The 16001-nt window shown below is 37.0% G+C and overlaps 2 protein-coding genes across 3 annotated transcripts in view; one reads left to right on the forward strand and one right to left on the reverse strand.

Moving 5' to 3' along the window:
* Positions 1 to 7715, forward strand: part of AIMP1 (aminoacyl tRNA synthetase complex interacting multifunctional protein 1) — a 36668-nt gene extending 28953 nt beyond the window's left edge. For both annotated transcript variants that reach the window (XM_071555968.1, XM_071555967.1), the window contains 2 exons: positions 326 to 494; positions 7474 to 7715. In XM_071555968.1, the coding sequence (XP_071412069.1) occupies positions 326 to 494; positions 7474 to 7640 (336 nt within the window). In that variant the 3' untranslated portion in view covers positions 7641 to 7715. The remainder of the gene's footprint in view (positions 1 to 325; positions 495 to 7473) is intronic.
* Positions 5455 to 15746, reverse strand: GIMD1 (GIMAP family P-loop NTPase domain containing 1). The gene is made up of 3 exons (XM_071555970.1): positions 15651 to 15746; positions 13712 to 14137; positions 5455 to 9792 (listed from the first exon to the last, which is right to left on the reverse strand). Exons 2-3 carry the CDS (start codon positions 14102 to 14104, stop codon positions 9520 to 9522), a joined length of 666 nt encoding a protein of 221 aa, XP_071412071.1. The 5' UTR covers positions 14105 to 14137; positions 15651 to 15746; the 3' UTR covers positions 5455 to 9519.
* Positions 15747 to 16001: the final 255 nt, after the last annotated feature.

Genomic DNA, 16001 nt, shown 5'->3' on the forward strand with positions numbered 1-16001 from the left:
GAATGAGCAAAGATGGAATGAGTGTGAAATCCGTCACCTGGTTTTTAGATTTCTGAATTGTGTGTTTTCTGTTTACATGGTAATAAGTATGTCACATTTCAGCATTTACTCCATTTACTGGCCAGCTCTTAGTTGGTTTAAATGTTATTTGCTAATGATGTTGAGACATCAAAATTGTGAAACTGTTGCTACATCCTTCTCTCGTGCTTCTCGCATCATGTTAAAACATCTTCATTGCAATTCTTTTGTTGTAAGGAAATAATGGGAGTCCCTAAAAGAATGTGGCATCTTAAGTACTCAAATCCTTCTGTTTTCCTCCCCCAAGATGCAGAATCGGATGGCAATACTACTCTGTAACTTGAAGCCTGCAAAGATGAGAGGAGTGGTATCCCAAGCAATGGTGATGTGTGCCAGCTCCCCAGAAAAAGTAGAAATTTTGGCTCCCCCACCTGGAGCAGTGCCTGGAGACAGAATCACTTTTGAAGGTTTTCCTGGTAAGTAGGTATTCAGGAAAATGGTGCAAAAAGGTATGCCAAGGTGACCTCAGCATTGTAGCACTTAAAACAGCTTTTTAAAGCTGGTTGCACTCTTTGTTGAAATTTTCTGAATTAGTTATATTACTATGTTTTTATTCTTAGCATGCTAATATTGTGTAAATAAAAAGATTGAAAATATGTAACGATCTGTCAAAAAATTGTAACTTGAAAAAGGTGTATGGAACCTTAATGTAAAATACCCAGTTCCTTAAAGTCTCAATAAGTGTTTCAGCTTTGAAATGTGCAGATAAGTGTATTTGCACTTTGCAAGTTACAATAAGCAAAGGTAAAGCATCTTTCTCTGGGTCTCAGGGTAAGCGATGAAGTAATCAGTTCCTGATTTTGGCTCCTTTCTGCAAAGCAAGTCTCAGAACTTTAGGTAGCCCCTTGTTTTGTTTTTTTTTTAAGGAGGAAGGTATAGAGGGGATAGAAGGGGATGGAAATCTCCTGTTTATGAGAGGAGCCTATAATATTCAAAACACCAGGCTTTGTTAGTTTGGGAGGAAATGGGTTTTTTAGGTCTTCAAAGACAGACACTGGGCTTCTTCCCTGTTAATTAAATCAATAAATCAATTTTATTTTCAGATTATGATTAAGAACTTAATCAAATTTAAACTTTCTCAAAAGATAATTTTCATCCCTTTTTCCACTTTTTCCACCTTCCTCTTCTCTAGGAAATTATTAGTTTCTGACTGCATATTGGGACCTCGAATCAGCATTGTAGATGTAGCATGTTGGTGAATGCTTCCCTCCTACCCAAATGTCAGTTCACTATTCCCACCGTCTACAAGTGGTGCAGGCAGATCAGCTTCTCCTATTGCTGTATTGTTAGTACTGTTATTGTGTTATTTTTATGGTGGTGATAGGTGTTTCATCAGGAAGTGCTGGGCCCTTACGATTCCACTAAGAAGGGCACTTAGGCTCTGTAAAATGTCATTTAAAGTGCTGCTTATTAGAGCTGAGCCTGAAAAGAGCAACTACTATAAATAATCTTATATTGTCCAGATGATGGGAATACACATGCAGCATGCTATGCACTCCCTGTCCATGAGAAGAGTTTCCCCCGTTTTGGTAACTCAAGCTATTGTTCAATTTTCTTACACATTGCAACTGTCGAACAGAAAAGAAGTTCATGTGAGAACTTGATGCTCCGCTGTTCCATAAGGGTGGGATCCACAGGTGGCTCAGTTGTGGGTACCACATAGGAGCTGCCTGCAGACACCTCTGTTAAAATCAGCTGCTTAGGTTTATCCTGCACCCTAGGAATTTGTGCAGCATAGCCCAAGCCCAAAACTACTCAGGTCAACTGATGTGGATCACAGCTCTTGATGAATAGTGCTCTTCTGGTCAGGATCACTGCATCACTTTAAAAACCCAAATTGTCTAACTACCAGTATTTCCCCTGTGGGGTGGAGTTGCATGTGTGTGCATTTATCTTGAAGATGTATTTGTTGCTCAAAAGTTGGCTTTCACATGTGAGAAAGGGTGTAGCTTTCTATGTTCTATGTAGAACCATATTAACCTTTTTAAGCTATTGCACCTTGGACAATTTCTAGCTGTACAGTAGTCTTTTTATTTATGGACCTCTGGGCTAGCTCTATGGTTAAACATGTTGACTTTGAGATGAGCTCAGTTCAGAGCATGATGCTAATAACACCAAGGTTGTGGGTTTGATCCCCATATGGGCCATTTACTTAGGAGTTGGACTCTGCTCCTTGGGGCTCCCTTCCTAGTCAGAATACTCTGTGCAATCTGTAAAATATTTTCATTAAATACCTTTAATAAATAAACAAACAAATAAATAAATGTATATAGATGTTTTTATACTTCTTGTGAGTGAAACTGTGATAATCTAGAAAGTATGCTTTGGTTGGAATATGATAAACGAAGCAATGCTTTATCTAAGGTGTTTATAAAGCAGAAGCATAGCTGAGCTTGCTGTGGTTCAATGCTCCAATTGAAAATACTTTAAATGATACTGTATTTGAGAGGGAAATGAGTCTGGCAGTGTTTTTTCAGTTTTAGTTTCCTGGTTTAAAAATATACTAAGCTTGCTAGCTGAGATGCAGAATTGCTAAACTATACTGAGGTCTTAAGGGCTTCAACAGTTGTATTGACTAAACTGTACGAATACTCGCTCATAACTTCTAGTAGTTATCACGTACCTTTAGTAAAGATAGATTAAGTGTTGTGTGTGTAACATTTGTTACATGAAAAGTTACACTCATACTGCTTTCTAGTGCTGTGGAAATGGATGTGCAAGAGAGAGCATCAAGTTGTAGAGTAAATACTCTAGAGCATAAGCCCTGCAAAATCATACACAAGTTAACCTGGGCATGTGGGTGTTTTGAGGGTTGGAGGGTCTGTTTTGTTTGTTTTTGTCTGAGATACAGCCTTACTCCAAATTTGTGTATCATGTAGTTTCATATACCTGGCATTTGAAAATAATGTGAGAGCTGGTAGTAGTGCTAGTTTGCGCTATGTATGCTAGTTCACCAGCAAGTCTGTTCTTGCACCTGACTAATGGTGCAAGTTTTGTCTAAGTAATTGAACTATTTGATTCAGTTGTTTGGGTTTTTTTGTTTGTTTTGGTTGGTTGGTTGGGGTTTTCTCAGTGGGAAAAAGCTTTTCCTAGAGCAGGTCAGTTATAGAAACATTTGTCCTAAATAATTCCCATGTATTAAGGTATACAAACATTGTGTTGACATTTTAATCCTTAAAAGACATAGAATAAGCTAAAGGTCATGCATAGGTTGTACTAGTTGTGAAATTATGACCTGCAGTCAGTGATACAAAGGTTTTGTATGCTTTGTATCAGTTCCCTTCTGACAGAGCCAAAGACATAGAGCTCTGATAAGTACCAAATGAAGGCTTTTACAACTCCTTTACAAAGTATATATATCCAAGGCTGTTTCCTAATGTTTTGTAAAAAGCTGCTCAGAAAAATTTATGAGATTAAAGCTAATAATTGATGTTGAAAATACACATAATGCTTAATAGTACAAAGTGGAGTGATCCATCTCCTACTTACATAAAATTTACTTGAAAGAATTTTAAGATTTGCGATTTTATTATCTTGAAGTGAGTAGGAAATTATGCAAGAAATAAAGCACTACTGGGTGGAGACTTACCAAGCAGATGTCGGAGTGATTTTGTAACTTTATGTGTTGTTTACTTAGCTTTGTCATGTTGCCATTGTAAACGAAGATATAGCACTGATCTTTGGTACAGTTTTTGTTTGTTTCAGAGTTTTTAATTTCTTTTATCTAGAAACTAAGATTGTTAAACACACCTGCTTGTCCAGGTGATTAACAACACTTGTTCTGGTTTGTTTTGGAATTTTGTTTTGTGGGGGTTTTCTTGTTTTGTGGATAGTTTTTGGTGTGGTTTTGTTTTGTTTTTTGTTTGTTTCTTTGTTTTTGTTGGAGTTTTCTTTTGTAGCTGGTTGGTTGGTTGGTTTATTGTTTATTTTGGGGTTGGTTTGAGGTTTCGGTTTTGGTCTGTTTTTTTATTCCTGAGGTAGGGAAATTCACTAGGAGACTGGAAAACTCTAAATTTGTAATGGTGTCTTTTGTCTGGTTCTTTTACTCACCTTTTATATGTTAAAATCTCACACTTCTTAGCTGTCTTCTCCTCAAATACCATCCAGAACTTCACTAATTCTGATACCAAGAGATAGACTCCTTTCTATGTCAGATGTCGTTTAATGTCACTGCTTAATTGTTTTAGTTCAAAGTATGAAAGCCTGTGAAACAACAGAAGCACCAGCAGCAACTACAGCAACTCTAAAAGGCACTCAGCTGTCTGTCAGACAGCCCGGGATCAAGTTATTTGAAAGCCTCTCTCCACCATACAAAATATGCGTGAGATACAGCCTAATTTTCTTTGGTCATTTTAGTCAAAGTAAACATATGGTATCTTGTTTCAAACCAATTAAATGTCTTTACTGCAGCAGCTGGAGAGTTTTCCTAGAACCATCTTGAGTATTACAGAGGAGTGATTTGATAAGGAATGCTATTGCCTAGAGGAGTGTTCTTTTTTGTTTGTTTATTTGATGTCTTTGCCCTCAGTGGAACTTTAATACTGTTTCATAGTCTAGTACATGAATCTTCAAGATCTGTTGGACCTTTTTTGTATTAAGAACTTTATCAAATTTTTATTCACCTTTAGTGGAAAAGGTCTGATTTTTAAACCAGAGAGAAATTATTCTCTCTTGTGTCTGTAGATACTATAACCTCCTATGCAGTAATTGCCTTAAGAGAGCAATAATACTTGGCGGTTTCAAAGCTAGCTGAAGTATTTTTTTTGATAGCAGTGTAATTGATGCTTTGATGCCACAGGAACCAAAAATGTGGTTTAAAGTTATATAATTCAATTATCATTCTGGTGTAAGAATCACTGGCAATTTAGTTAGTTACTATCTCTTTTAAAAAAAAGTCCTAATACTGGAGTGCAATGATTAGCCTGTAGTTAGCAGGTTTCTTTACTCAAAGCTTGGGTATGTGGGTGGCTTTTCTTCACTTGCATAGTTATAATCCACAGTGGGGTAAGTGATATTAACTTTTCATAAAGTCACACATCACCATGTCTGTTTGCCCCTTCTTGTGCTGAGATATATTCCTTCAGTAGTTGTTGAGCTGTTACAAAGTGGAGAGGTTTCTTGCTTATTATGAGAATTTATTTTGTAATATTAAAACTGCTAGACTGAATGACATGTTTAATAAAATTTATGACCTCTTATTTGGCCCTTTTTATATAAAGAGAATGGGAAGCAAATTAAACCATTAAAAACTTTGATTTATTTTATTTATAGCAATCCTTCTAAAGAATATTTTCTGGAAAGAAGGAATGCAGTGAGGAGAAGGCATAGGAAAATGCACAGCCTAAAGCTCTGGTAGTATTTAAAATTGGTGCCTACGCTAATCTAATATGAACTCACCACAGATCCCAAGGGAGCTTAACGCAAGATTCCAAAGAAACTTATTAACATTCAAAGCATGTTTTTAATAATAAAAGTCAGGGGGTTTTCTTAATGAAAAAACCCATGTGCTTTTTATATTGAGGAGGGGAAAGAAAAGGCACTATGAATCACTTAGCATTAGTTTGTGTGCATTCACTTTGGTCTAAACCCAAGTTTGCTTTGTTCATGAACTTGAGCACTGAGCAGGATTTTTATTTTTATGAAAATGCGCAGTTAGTTCTAAACATTTCATAATTTTTATTTAATAGTTTTGTTATTTAATTATTGAAGTAAAAAATTTATTTTTTAATTTATTGGCCTGGTCTGCTTCTCTTATGTAGTTAGAGATACAGAAACTACAGAATTTAGACTCATCTATGGGAAGAAATAACTCAGTTTTGCAAGCATTTTGCAAGCGTGTGAGTAGCCTAAACCATTAAAGACATTTAAAGGAGAATGCTAATAAGGTATAAGGCAGGCTGGAGTGAGAGTAGTTCATTTAACCACTTGGTCAGTCAGTCAGGAATACACCAAGCTATAACAAATTTCAGCCATCTACTAGAAATAGGTACGTTAAAATCCCTGTGGCCTTACAGCTGTTCTTCCTGAACCTTTAGGAACACTGCATAGTGGAATATGAGAGTACTTGATGTTCTAGTCACTTGGAGAGCTCTTTCTCTGAGAGGATCTCAGGGAGGGTATGATTACTAGAATTTAGTGTTTGATTCTTACATGTTCTGGAACTTTAGATTTTGATAGTTTAGTCAGAATGGTGCCAATATGGTACTCCAAGCAAGTAAAAATACGTAGTGTGACAACAATGAAATAGCATGGGATCCCTTTCAGCATTTAAATGTGCTCTAATTATATTTAAACAATTCTTGTGGGTTTTTTTATTTGTCTTGCCAGTGTGACACACAAGAAGTTGAAAGAACCCAACAGCATTCTGATTAAATAACATCTATAATAAAAGATTTTTCTTTAATAGAATCTATATTATATTAGAATTAAGAGATTAAATGTACTTGCCCTTTGAACAGAAAATAATAGCACAGCGAATTGGCAGCCTTGCTTTATCTAAATTATGTCAGCAAACAGCAATTTATTCAGTGTCTTTACACAAGAAAGCTTATTTAGGTCAGTTGTTTTCATTTCTGTACTTCACATTTCATGCTTATTCAAAAATAGGAAAGATATTTAATACTTCACTATGCTATCTAATTTGTTGACAGTATTTCAAAACATTAATAGAAGAAACCTGTGTTTTGTGGTCATTAGAGATCCTTAAATAGTCAGATTTGCTAATGTAGTTAGACTATCAATACCTCTAAGGCATAGCTAGCTTATCATGGTATATGCATGGAAACAGGAAACTGAGGCTTACAGAGAATGAGGCCATAGTTCCTGAAACCTAGACAAACTTCTACTGCCTCTGTTATTTTAGGCACCAGAGTTTGTCATCAAATAGTACAAAAAGTAACAGAACTGTGTTGAAACGTGGGGCTAAAATTGTAAGTCACTATTCTGCCTCTGAACTATTCTTGTTCAATATTTCTCAACTGTAAGGTGATCTGCTAAATTCACTTAATTGCTTATAAAAATCATTAATTTCTAAACTTAAGATGCTGACAAACCTGTGTTTTGGTGAGTAATGTGTTTCTGTGGTCCACACCTACTTAATTCTTAGGAATTATTTTGGTCTGTAAGTAAATATTGTAAACTAACAACCAGTAATGGTTTAATTTCATCCTCTTGGCAGTGTTTATGGTCTGTTAAAATTTTTTTTTCCCTGAAAGATTAGCATTTTGGTAGAGTTCTGGAGACATTTCCTAGGTAATTTACCAATTCCAATTGAAGTTTTCATTTTGAGAATCAAAAGTAATGGAGTTTTTCCCCTTTAAAGTGACGCTATGTGGGCTGTCATAGAGCTCTTGCTCTGGGCTGTGTGCTATTAGTTTATTCTTTGTTTTGAAACAGGAGATCCTGAGAAGGAGCTGAATCCCAAGAAGAAGATTTGGGAGCAAATCCAACCTGATCTTCATACCAATGACCAGTGTGTTGCTACATACAAAGGAGTTCCGTTTGAAGTGAAAGGGAAGGGAGTCTGCAGGGCAGAGACCATGGCAAACAGCGGAATTAAATAAAGAAATGGTTATTAGAAACTTTGTCAGATGTTGAAATGAAAAGTGATGCAAGCATAATAAAAAACATTAAATGCATGGCTAAGACCCTTTTTGTTTGACTCCTTTTCCAGAGGTATTGAATGTGTTACTCCTCCAATATTTTGACCATTCACTTACTTGCTATGCTTGCTCTCCTTGAGGTTATGTGTTGTCAACAGTTATTAACCACTTAGTGCTCATAACTTATTTGCCAGGACTTGTTCATGGTGGGACCTACAGACAGACAAGTTTGTTTTCTGGATGGCTTAAAGGTGCAGAGGATATCTATGGAGGAAGAGCATCTAAGTAAGAAAAAATTTTTTCCACATTCCTAGCAATTGGTTAGTGAAGATCACAGTTATCTGTATTTTTCTAGACACTTTGTAATAGTTTTTCTCCTTTTCTTAGAAGCAGTTTTCATTCATATTATGAGCCTCTACAACTTGGTTCTTGCCTGTATTATCTCTGTAGTCTGCAGACAGTTGCAAGAGGAAGATTAAACCGCGGTGTTTCGCGCCCTAAGATGTGTAAGTGGACATACTTTCATGTCCCATAACTAATCTGTTATAATTTCATTAAGATCAAAGCTGCCACTTTACTAAAATAGTTTTTTATCTAGTCCACCTGTGTATTTTGTCCCTAATTATAGATAGGACTAAAAAATAAAGCATAACAAATAGATTGCTGGAACTACTCAAATACTAAAAAATAAAAATCCATTTCCAATGCCCGAAACAGGTATAAAATTAATTGATTTTTTGTTCTGTTTTAATGTGGCTTTTATGCAGTGATAATTTATAAAAAAGATCCTTTGGTTTTACAATTACAATTATTCTCTAGTAGTGTTGTACAAATAGTCATGTTGCTAGGGTAATAGCCTCAAATTACTTTGAATTCCTGACTTCTCAAAATACAAAAATAAACATTTTGGATCAATTTACAATAGCCCTTTCAAATACCTATCTAGAGATAAATCAGATATTTTGGCATATAATATTTAATGAAAGAGTTACTGTCTGAACCATTGAATGAGTAAGTGCTATTTTAACTACGGAAATTAAAAAAAAATAACCTCCCTAAATTTTTCAGGCTTTGAACTTCATCCAGTAAATGGAGAGAAAACAAAATGACAGTGATATAAAATGGAAAGAAACATGCGTAAAAGAGATGAACAGATTTCTTTTTCAAACGAGTTTTGTATGTGCCTGTAAATTGTTCATTTTTCATGCATCTGGGAATAAGCAATAGTAATTAGTTCTTTTAAATGGGCTGAATAGCATTAAGCACATGGAAGCCATTTTATCTGCCTTGTAAACTACACATCCAATAATGTCTTATTAAACAAAATCCATGAAATTCAAAAACTCAAGTCTAACTAAGCTTGAATCATGGTAAGGAAATACTGTTATGGTAGATAAATCTTAACTTTTAATACTAGAGAATTCTTACAGAGTTGAAAGTTCAGAGAAAATTTTGGAATTTTGAAAGCTTGAAGCATTGAACAGAGTCTCCTTTACAATCTGAACTCATGTTAATTTTTAGATTTTGGGATCTTTTTCTTCCAAGTCTGTATTCTGTCTGAACTGGAATATACAGTCTGATGTAGTGCAAAATCTCAATTGTGACTCCATATGTATTAGGAATGTGATTTTAGAGCACTAAATTTTTCTGATTTTGTGGTTGAAGCTAGGATTCTGGATGCACTAGTGAGAGTAGTTTAGGAATCTAAAGAGGTTTCTGATTGTGTGTTTAAAGGTGTTTGGTGTGAATGTGGAGTTTTCCAGTTGATGGCTTCTACTCTTATTTCCATTAAAGGTTACCTACCATAGGAATTAGACAAATGAGCAACTGAAAGCTAATTTTATTCCTTGCTGTGTTTAAGTAGAAGCACTCGATAATTATTTTGTCTTATAAAATTCAAGAGCCTTCTTAATACACTAGCTCTTTCCTCTTTAATTACGCTCTTCTGGTTGTCTAGGAAAATGTATTTATGCTGTACTGAGCTCAAAAGTGACAACAGGGCACTTGAGGCACTGTGTAAGTATGTTTCCTCACTGCATCCAGCCTCTTCTGCCTTGTCTGCATGAGTAAGTAAAATTGCAGTGAAATCCTTCCATGTGGGACCCAGAAGTTCCTGTAATGGGAAACAAATCTTAAATAGTTATCTCTTGTTCCTTTTTCCCACTCCCGTTTCATATACTTAGTACAATAACAGACTAGTTACATCATTTTGGTTTGGGTTTTTTTTTTTTTGTTCGCTGGTGGTTTGTTGTTTCTTTTCTGGCAGTAATCCAGTTCATGCTATCTGAGTTGCTGAAATATCTGGGGTTTTTTCACCATTCCAGGACACTTATATTCACTTTCTGTGGAAATGTGTGGTCATGCAGTACTAGCAGTTATCTGTTCTCTGACTACAGATGTTAATAGAATTTCTTCAGTTAAAAAATGTTCATGTAAATGAGGAAAAATGGTTGTGTAATGTCACACAATGGTTTTAAAATCAGTAGTTACCACATATCCATATTTCTACAGTTTTTATAGCCCTTTAAATTTAAAAAAAAAATCACCAAATCACCATTTGTTGGAAAAATAAATGATGAATTTTTGTGTAACACCGGCTGCAGTTCTAGCTATGACCCAGCAATTCAGGAAAAAATGCAAATCAAGTGTATCAACCTAAAGAATGGGGTAGAGTGTTTGGCTTCAACTGCTGTGGTACGTCTGATGGAGGAGAACTGATAAAATAAGCTGCTTTTCTTTCAATGAGTACAGAAAATGTTAATATGAATAAGAGATTGGACTTAATTTACAGATGTAAATGAAATTACAACTTTAGTGCAATCATGCTAACTCGTGTGTGTGATGAGAAGCCTCATTTAGTAACAAGTTCCACTCTGCAATGATCTTAACTCTGTAACCTAAATACCAAGGTGTATAAAACTACTCTAAAGGACATCTTTCTTCTTCCAAGATACTCAAGGAGTTAAAAAAATGGTGTATTGGTAGTGGTTAATCTGTTTTAGACACTAGGGATGAAAGATACAAAATGTATACAAAATTTTGCCATAAATTGCCTAAAGAAGCCTTGGATTATCCCTTTCAGAAAGAAAGGATAGTGCTTTGATTTGCTGAGGACTCAATTATAATGTTTGTTGTGAAATTAATATCTGCCACTCTCAATTCTTTAGGCTGTTATTGAAAAAAAAATCTCATGCAGGTTAAAATTCTAGTAGCCTTTTACTGATATTCTGCCTTCATTCATATGAAGTGATTGCAAACAATCGTGGTAAAAGCTCCCGATTGCTGAAGGTAGTCTTCATGCTTATGACTCCAGGGAATGGCACACTGAAACAAAACCATTACTGTTCATATTCCCGGCACCTAGACACCTGTCCTACCCTCTGTGTTTGTGACTGATGAAACCACAGCAGTTATCGCAGGAGCCACAGGCTATAGAAGCCGAGAGTCCGTTTTGGTCATGGAACAGGAGGCTGGGTGTGTGCACACCTGCAGCGCTATCACCTTTTTGGTGTCATGGAGATGCAGTCGCTTGGCTCCTATGTCTGGAGTTTTGGAATGGAAGGAGACAGACTCTTTCAGAAGAAAAGGCATGAGGGAAATAAAGAGGCGATCAGTGATCAGCTGGAGTGCATGGACATCTGTCTGCGGATGGCTGAGGAGCCAACTGAGAGTTTATGGGTCAGGATTAAAGAGTGAAGGGTTGGGTGATGTTACATGGAGGTCAGCTACAACCTACCTGACCAAGAAGACTAAGCAGATAAGGATCTCTATACAGAGATAGGAGCAGCCTCATATTCATAAGCCCTTCACAGAGGACTTCAGGCTCCCCAGTATCTGTTGGAGGGGCAACACAGCAGAACATAAGCAACTGAGGAGGTTCCTGGAATGCATTAAAGGTAACTTTACTCTTCAAGTGATAAAGAGCCAATGAGATGAGGACATTGTTATGCTGGACATTGTTTTCACCAACAAGGAAACCTCATAAAGTTCAACAAGGCCAAGTGCAAGTCCTGCACAGGGGGCAGGGCAATCCCAAGCACAAATACAGGCTCGGTGGAGAATGAATTGAGAACAGCCCTGAGGAGGATGTGAGGGTTTTGGTGGATTAGAAGTTTGACATGACCCAGCAATATGCACTTAGAGCCCACAAAGCTGACCGTATCCTGGGTTGCATCAAAAGAAGCGGAGCCAGCATGTTGAGGGAGTGGATTCTGCCCCTCTGGTCCACTCTCATGAGCCCCTACCTGGAGTACTGCATTCAGCTTTGGGCCCTCCAATATAAGAAGGATGTGGACCTGTTGGAACGAGTCCAGAGGAGGAACATGTTGATGCTCAGAGTGCTGGAGCACGTCTGCTATGAAGACGAGCTGAGAAGGTTGGGGCTGTTGAACCTGGAGAAGTGAAGGCTCTGAGGAGACTTTACAGCACCTTCCAGTGCCTAAAGAGGGCCTAGAAGAAAGATGGAGAGGGACTTTTTACAAGGGCATGTAGAGATAGAAGAATGGCTTTAAACTGAAAAAGGATAGGTTTAGATTAGATACTAGGAATAAATTTTTTACTGTGGGGTGGCAAGACACTGTTGTAGAGAATACCCCGGAAGCATTCAAGGCCAGTTTGAATGAGGCTCTGAGCAACCTGATCTAGTCAAAGGTTTGCCTGCCCATGGCAGGGGGTTGAAATGAAATGATGTTTGAAGTCTTCATCAACACAAACTGTTCCGTGGTTCTGTGCTTTATTTCATTTACAGTAGGTATTTAAAGATTCATTTAGATAGAAAAGATGTGATGTCTCTTGCTCTTTTAATGCCCACATGGACTTAATCCAGGCCACTCTCAGACCAGAAGCATGATGATTTTTCATTCGCTTAAAGATTGTTTGATTAAGTACTGCTTTTTCTGAAATATGAAGTGTAGAGAGATGGAGAACTGTATAAGGAAAAAGAGTAACACTCAAAACAACTATATGTAAACTGACAATGAATTTGTTGAATTGTTGAAGTTAGAACCAATTCTCAATGAAAAAGTGAGTAGCCTACCATTAGAGAGGACAGCAAATCAAGCACATTTTGAAAGCTATATTTAATCTATATATTTACTTACCGGTGTATTTTCTATCTACATATATATTATATGTTTAGATAATATCAGCAGATGAAACGACTTGATGGGCTGAGAACTGCTGATTTTTAGAAAGTTTGTTACAGTAACAGATGCAAAGTGTAATGTGCAGACTTTAGCAATAACTGAAATCCTTTGTTTCTTACTAAATCATTCTAACCTGGTTCATCTGATCAGATAGGCAAATAAAACAATATCTGCTGGCCTCTTTTTTTTCTCTCCAAAGATGTATATGCATGGTAGTGAGAAATCTCCAAGTGAAAAGACATCCCTTTTCATTGCACTCTCCTACATATCTTACTTACTTGCAAAAAAAAAAAAATTCCCCAGGAGCTTCAAAATACTTGCTTCAAATCAGTTATGCTAGGAATTTTCCTTAGCCTGAGTAAATTTGTGGTAGCTCCCTAATTATTTTCTCTTGAATAGATACAGCAGTAGTAACAGTACAGGACAGAGCTGATCATCCATGTCTGAGGTCAGATTTTCTGGGTGATTTTGGACCCATTACTCTGCTCTGGTGCTTTACGGAGTGCAGGAGAGTGTAATAACTGACTTTTGCTTGCTTTAAACAGCTTTTCTCTTGGACAAGGTAGATCTGTCATGATAAAGCATGAACTGTAATTCTGAGAGGAAAGCTTACTGTGATAAGTAAGTTTGGTTCCTAAATTCCTCTGTGCTGAGCCCATTTAAAAAAGAGCAGTTCTTGCCTCTCTATTCTCAGATTTATTGTGGTAAGTGTAGCTATGGTATTGGAGTTGGGAGTGGTGTGTTGCAGCTGCTGGACTGGGAAGTGTTCCAGTTTTCATCTGCACTTCTTTATTTTACTTTTGCAGTCAACTCTTCCATAACTATTGTCACCTGAAGATAAAGGAGTTGCCATTAAGGCAGAGACTTCTATTTATTTTTTTTTGTTACCTGGATGAACTGAACTGCATCATTGCTTTCATCCAGGCACAGAGGCAAGTCAGCCCTGAGGACCAAGAGAGCCAGGTGCAGGCCTTCGTCCCCGAAGTGGTGAGCCAGGGCTGATCTCACCATGTCTCCCACCTGCTCTTTGCTCAGACCACTGTGAGGGTAGCTTGGAGTGTCCAGTACTCGAACACGGAGAGCCAGCTCACAGCCATTTCTTCGGATAATCCCCAGAATGCGGCAGCTGCGTCCAAGGCTACAGCATGTGGTCACTGAGCTCGGGGAGTGACGGCTCTCAAAGTCTGAGCTGCCCAAGAGGCTGTTCCCGGCAGCACTCTTGCCAGTCTGACTTCTTCCGAGGACTACAAGGTTGATGGTCATCTCACAGGTGTCTGTCATTGTCTATGCTTTTATCTAGAAACCTGTCATTAACTGAAATACAAATAACATAAGGTGTTTCAGAAAACTTTAAAAAAATGGCAAAAATTTCAAAATGCAGTGTCTTCTGAGTGTTCTTCCCTGCCTGAAATGTTTTCCCAAGTGTGGTATAGAATGTTATGCAGTACAGGATATATACCTCTGTCTGATCCAAGATGGATCTTTGTTGTCCTTCCCAGTCTGCTGCTGAGAAATAACAAGACCCTGTAAAAGATGTCAGAAAAGCAACCTAGGAGGCTGCACTCCTACACTGCTGGCAGAAGCTGAAGAGCCAGGAAAGAATCTAATGTGAAAAGAGATTTAGGAATAAGCCAAGCAGACGGAGCTTAGGAGAAGCAACAGAGAAGGGAAGAATTGGGAAACAACTGTGGAAAACAGCATTGGTGTGCAGGCGGACTAGTAGGTTAGGAAAAGGATGAAAACTAGGGGAGGAAGAAGAGAATGATAACAAATGGGTGCTGCTGTTATTAAATGACCTTGTTTCAGGATGTAAATATATTCTTGTTTTTTGGGGGAAAAAAAGAATAATCATGAGAAACAGATTTTTAAAGGAGCACTTTTTCACAACAGAGAACACCTTACAATATACCTTTTGTCAACCCCACTGCAATTGTAATAGACTATCTGAAAGGGCTGTCTGATACAGGTAAATATGTCAATAAAAAAAGAGAAGAGCTGAAATAGCCAATGCTGCATCTTCTAATCCCGTATGAAAATGAGATTTTGGAAATGTATCCTATACAGACTTCATAGCACAGTTATAGGAAAAGAAAAACATAGACTGGGCAATGGAGAGGAGAGTTGGCTGGGTATGATTTCCAGTTACTCTAATTGTTCATGAATAAAACCTCTCAATTTCTTTGTACTTTTCAGTTATCCAGTATCTGAATGGGGTATGCATGTTAATTGACTAACAGGCATGCTGGCTATTTAAATAAACTCAGACATGTTTCAGAAGGTAAAAACCATAGTGGCAAATAGGCTGAGTTTAAGTTTTCTCTGACATCTGAACTTCAGAAAGAATTTTTGTGTTAGGATTCTTTGTTTAGATACTCATAGAGAGATCATGGAATATTTTAGACTGGGATTTCCTGTGATTAATTTATTTAGATTTTTGCTGTGCAATTTAAGCTTTCTTCCTCATATTAAATCCATACCTAAATCAAACTTCTGAAATAACTTCAGAACAATGCCAAACATGCAAGAGCTAGTAATATGCTGATTTTGTTACAAGCAACATTGAATACTGTCCATGATAATCTTTTCTGAATTCACAGTGAGGTTTTTGTGGATTTTTCAACAATCAATTTCCTTTTAGAAAAGACACCTTATGAAATGGTTGTCTTTGGTTATTCGTCAGTTTAGATCTGCATTGTATAATTCTGTAGTATGGTGGACATAACTTTTGTGTATTCCTTTCTTAAATCACAATCAAAGATTTGTTCTTTTCCCCCTGTAAGCAGTCTACACTTAAATACTTAAATTAATTTCATATCATGTCACTTACCTTATTTTCACTTAAATTCTTGAAATCAGACTTCATTCATCAGCCACATGTGCAGTACAAAAATAAGGCCATATGTGAACTTTGAAACTATCAGCAGCAATGTACCACTCTGAGACTGTTACGTACACATCAGTCTGGTTAATCTATTACTGATAGATCCTCATACAATGGAATATGTTTGGTCAGTAATTGGCACTGTTGAAGTTTTGCAACTTAGCTGCAGGTAGCGATTTTGCAGTCACTTTAGTGGTCGTATGATGTTGATATTTTTGAAAGTTACTTGAATTCCACCAGCAGTTAAATATGTGAGTGATGATGGAAGTACTGGGATTATTTTGTATTGTGTATTCT

The sequence above is a fragment of the Pithys albifrons genome, chromosome 5 (genome assembly GCF_047495875.1).
Source record: "Pithys albifrons albifrons isolate INPA30051 chromosome 5, PitAlb_v1, whole genome shotgun sequence".
In the NCBI taxonomy this organism is placed as follows: Eukaryota; Metazoa; Chordata; class Aves; order Passeriformes; family Thamnophilidae; genus Pithys; species Pithys albifrons.

Bases quoted from the DNA above. Each gene is read 5' to 3' on its own strand.
- GIMD1 (XM_071555970.1), bottom strand. From the start codon at position 14,104: ATGACAGACACCTGTGAGATGACCATCAACCTTGTAGTCCTCGGAAGA. The intron at 9,793-13,711 runs GTAACAAAAAAA...TTCCCATTACAG, and splicing joins ATGCAGTTCAGTTCATCCAG to GAACTTCTGGGTCCCACATG.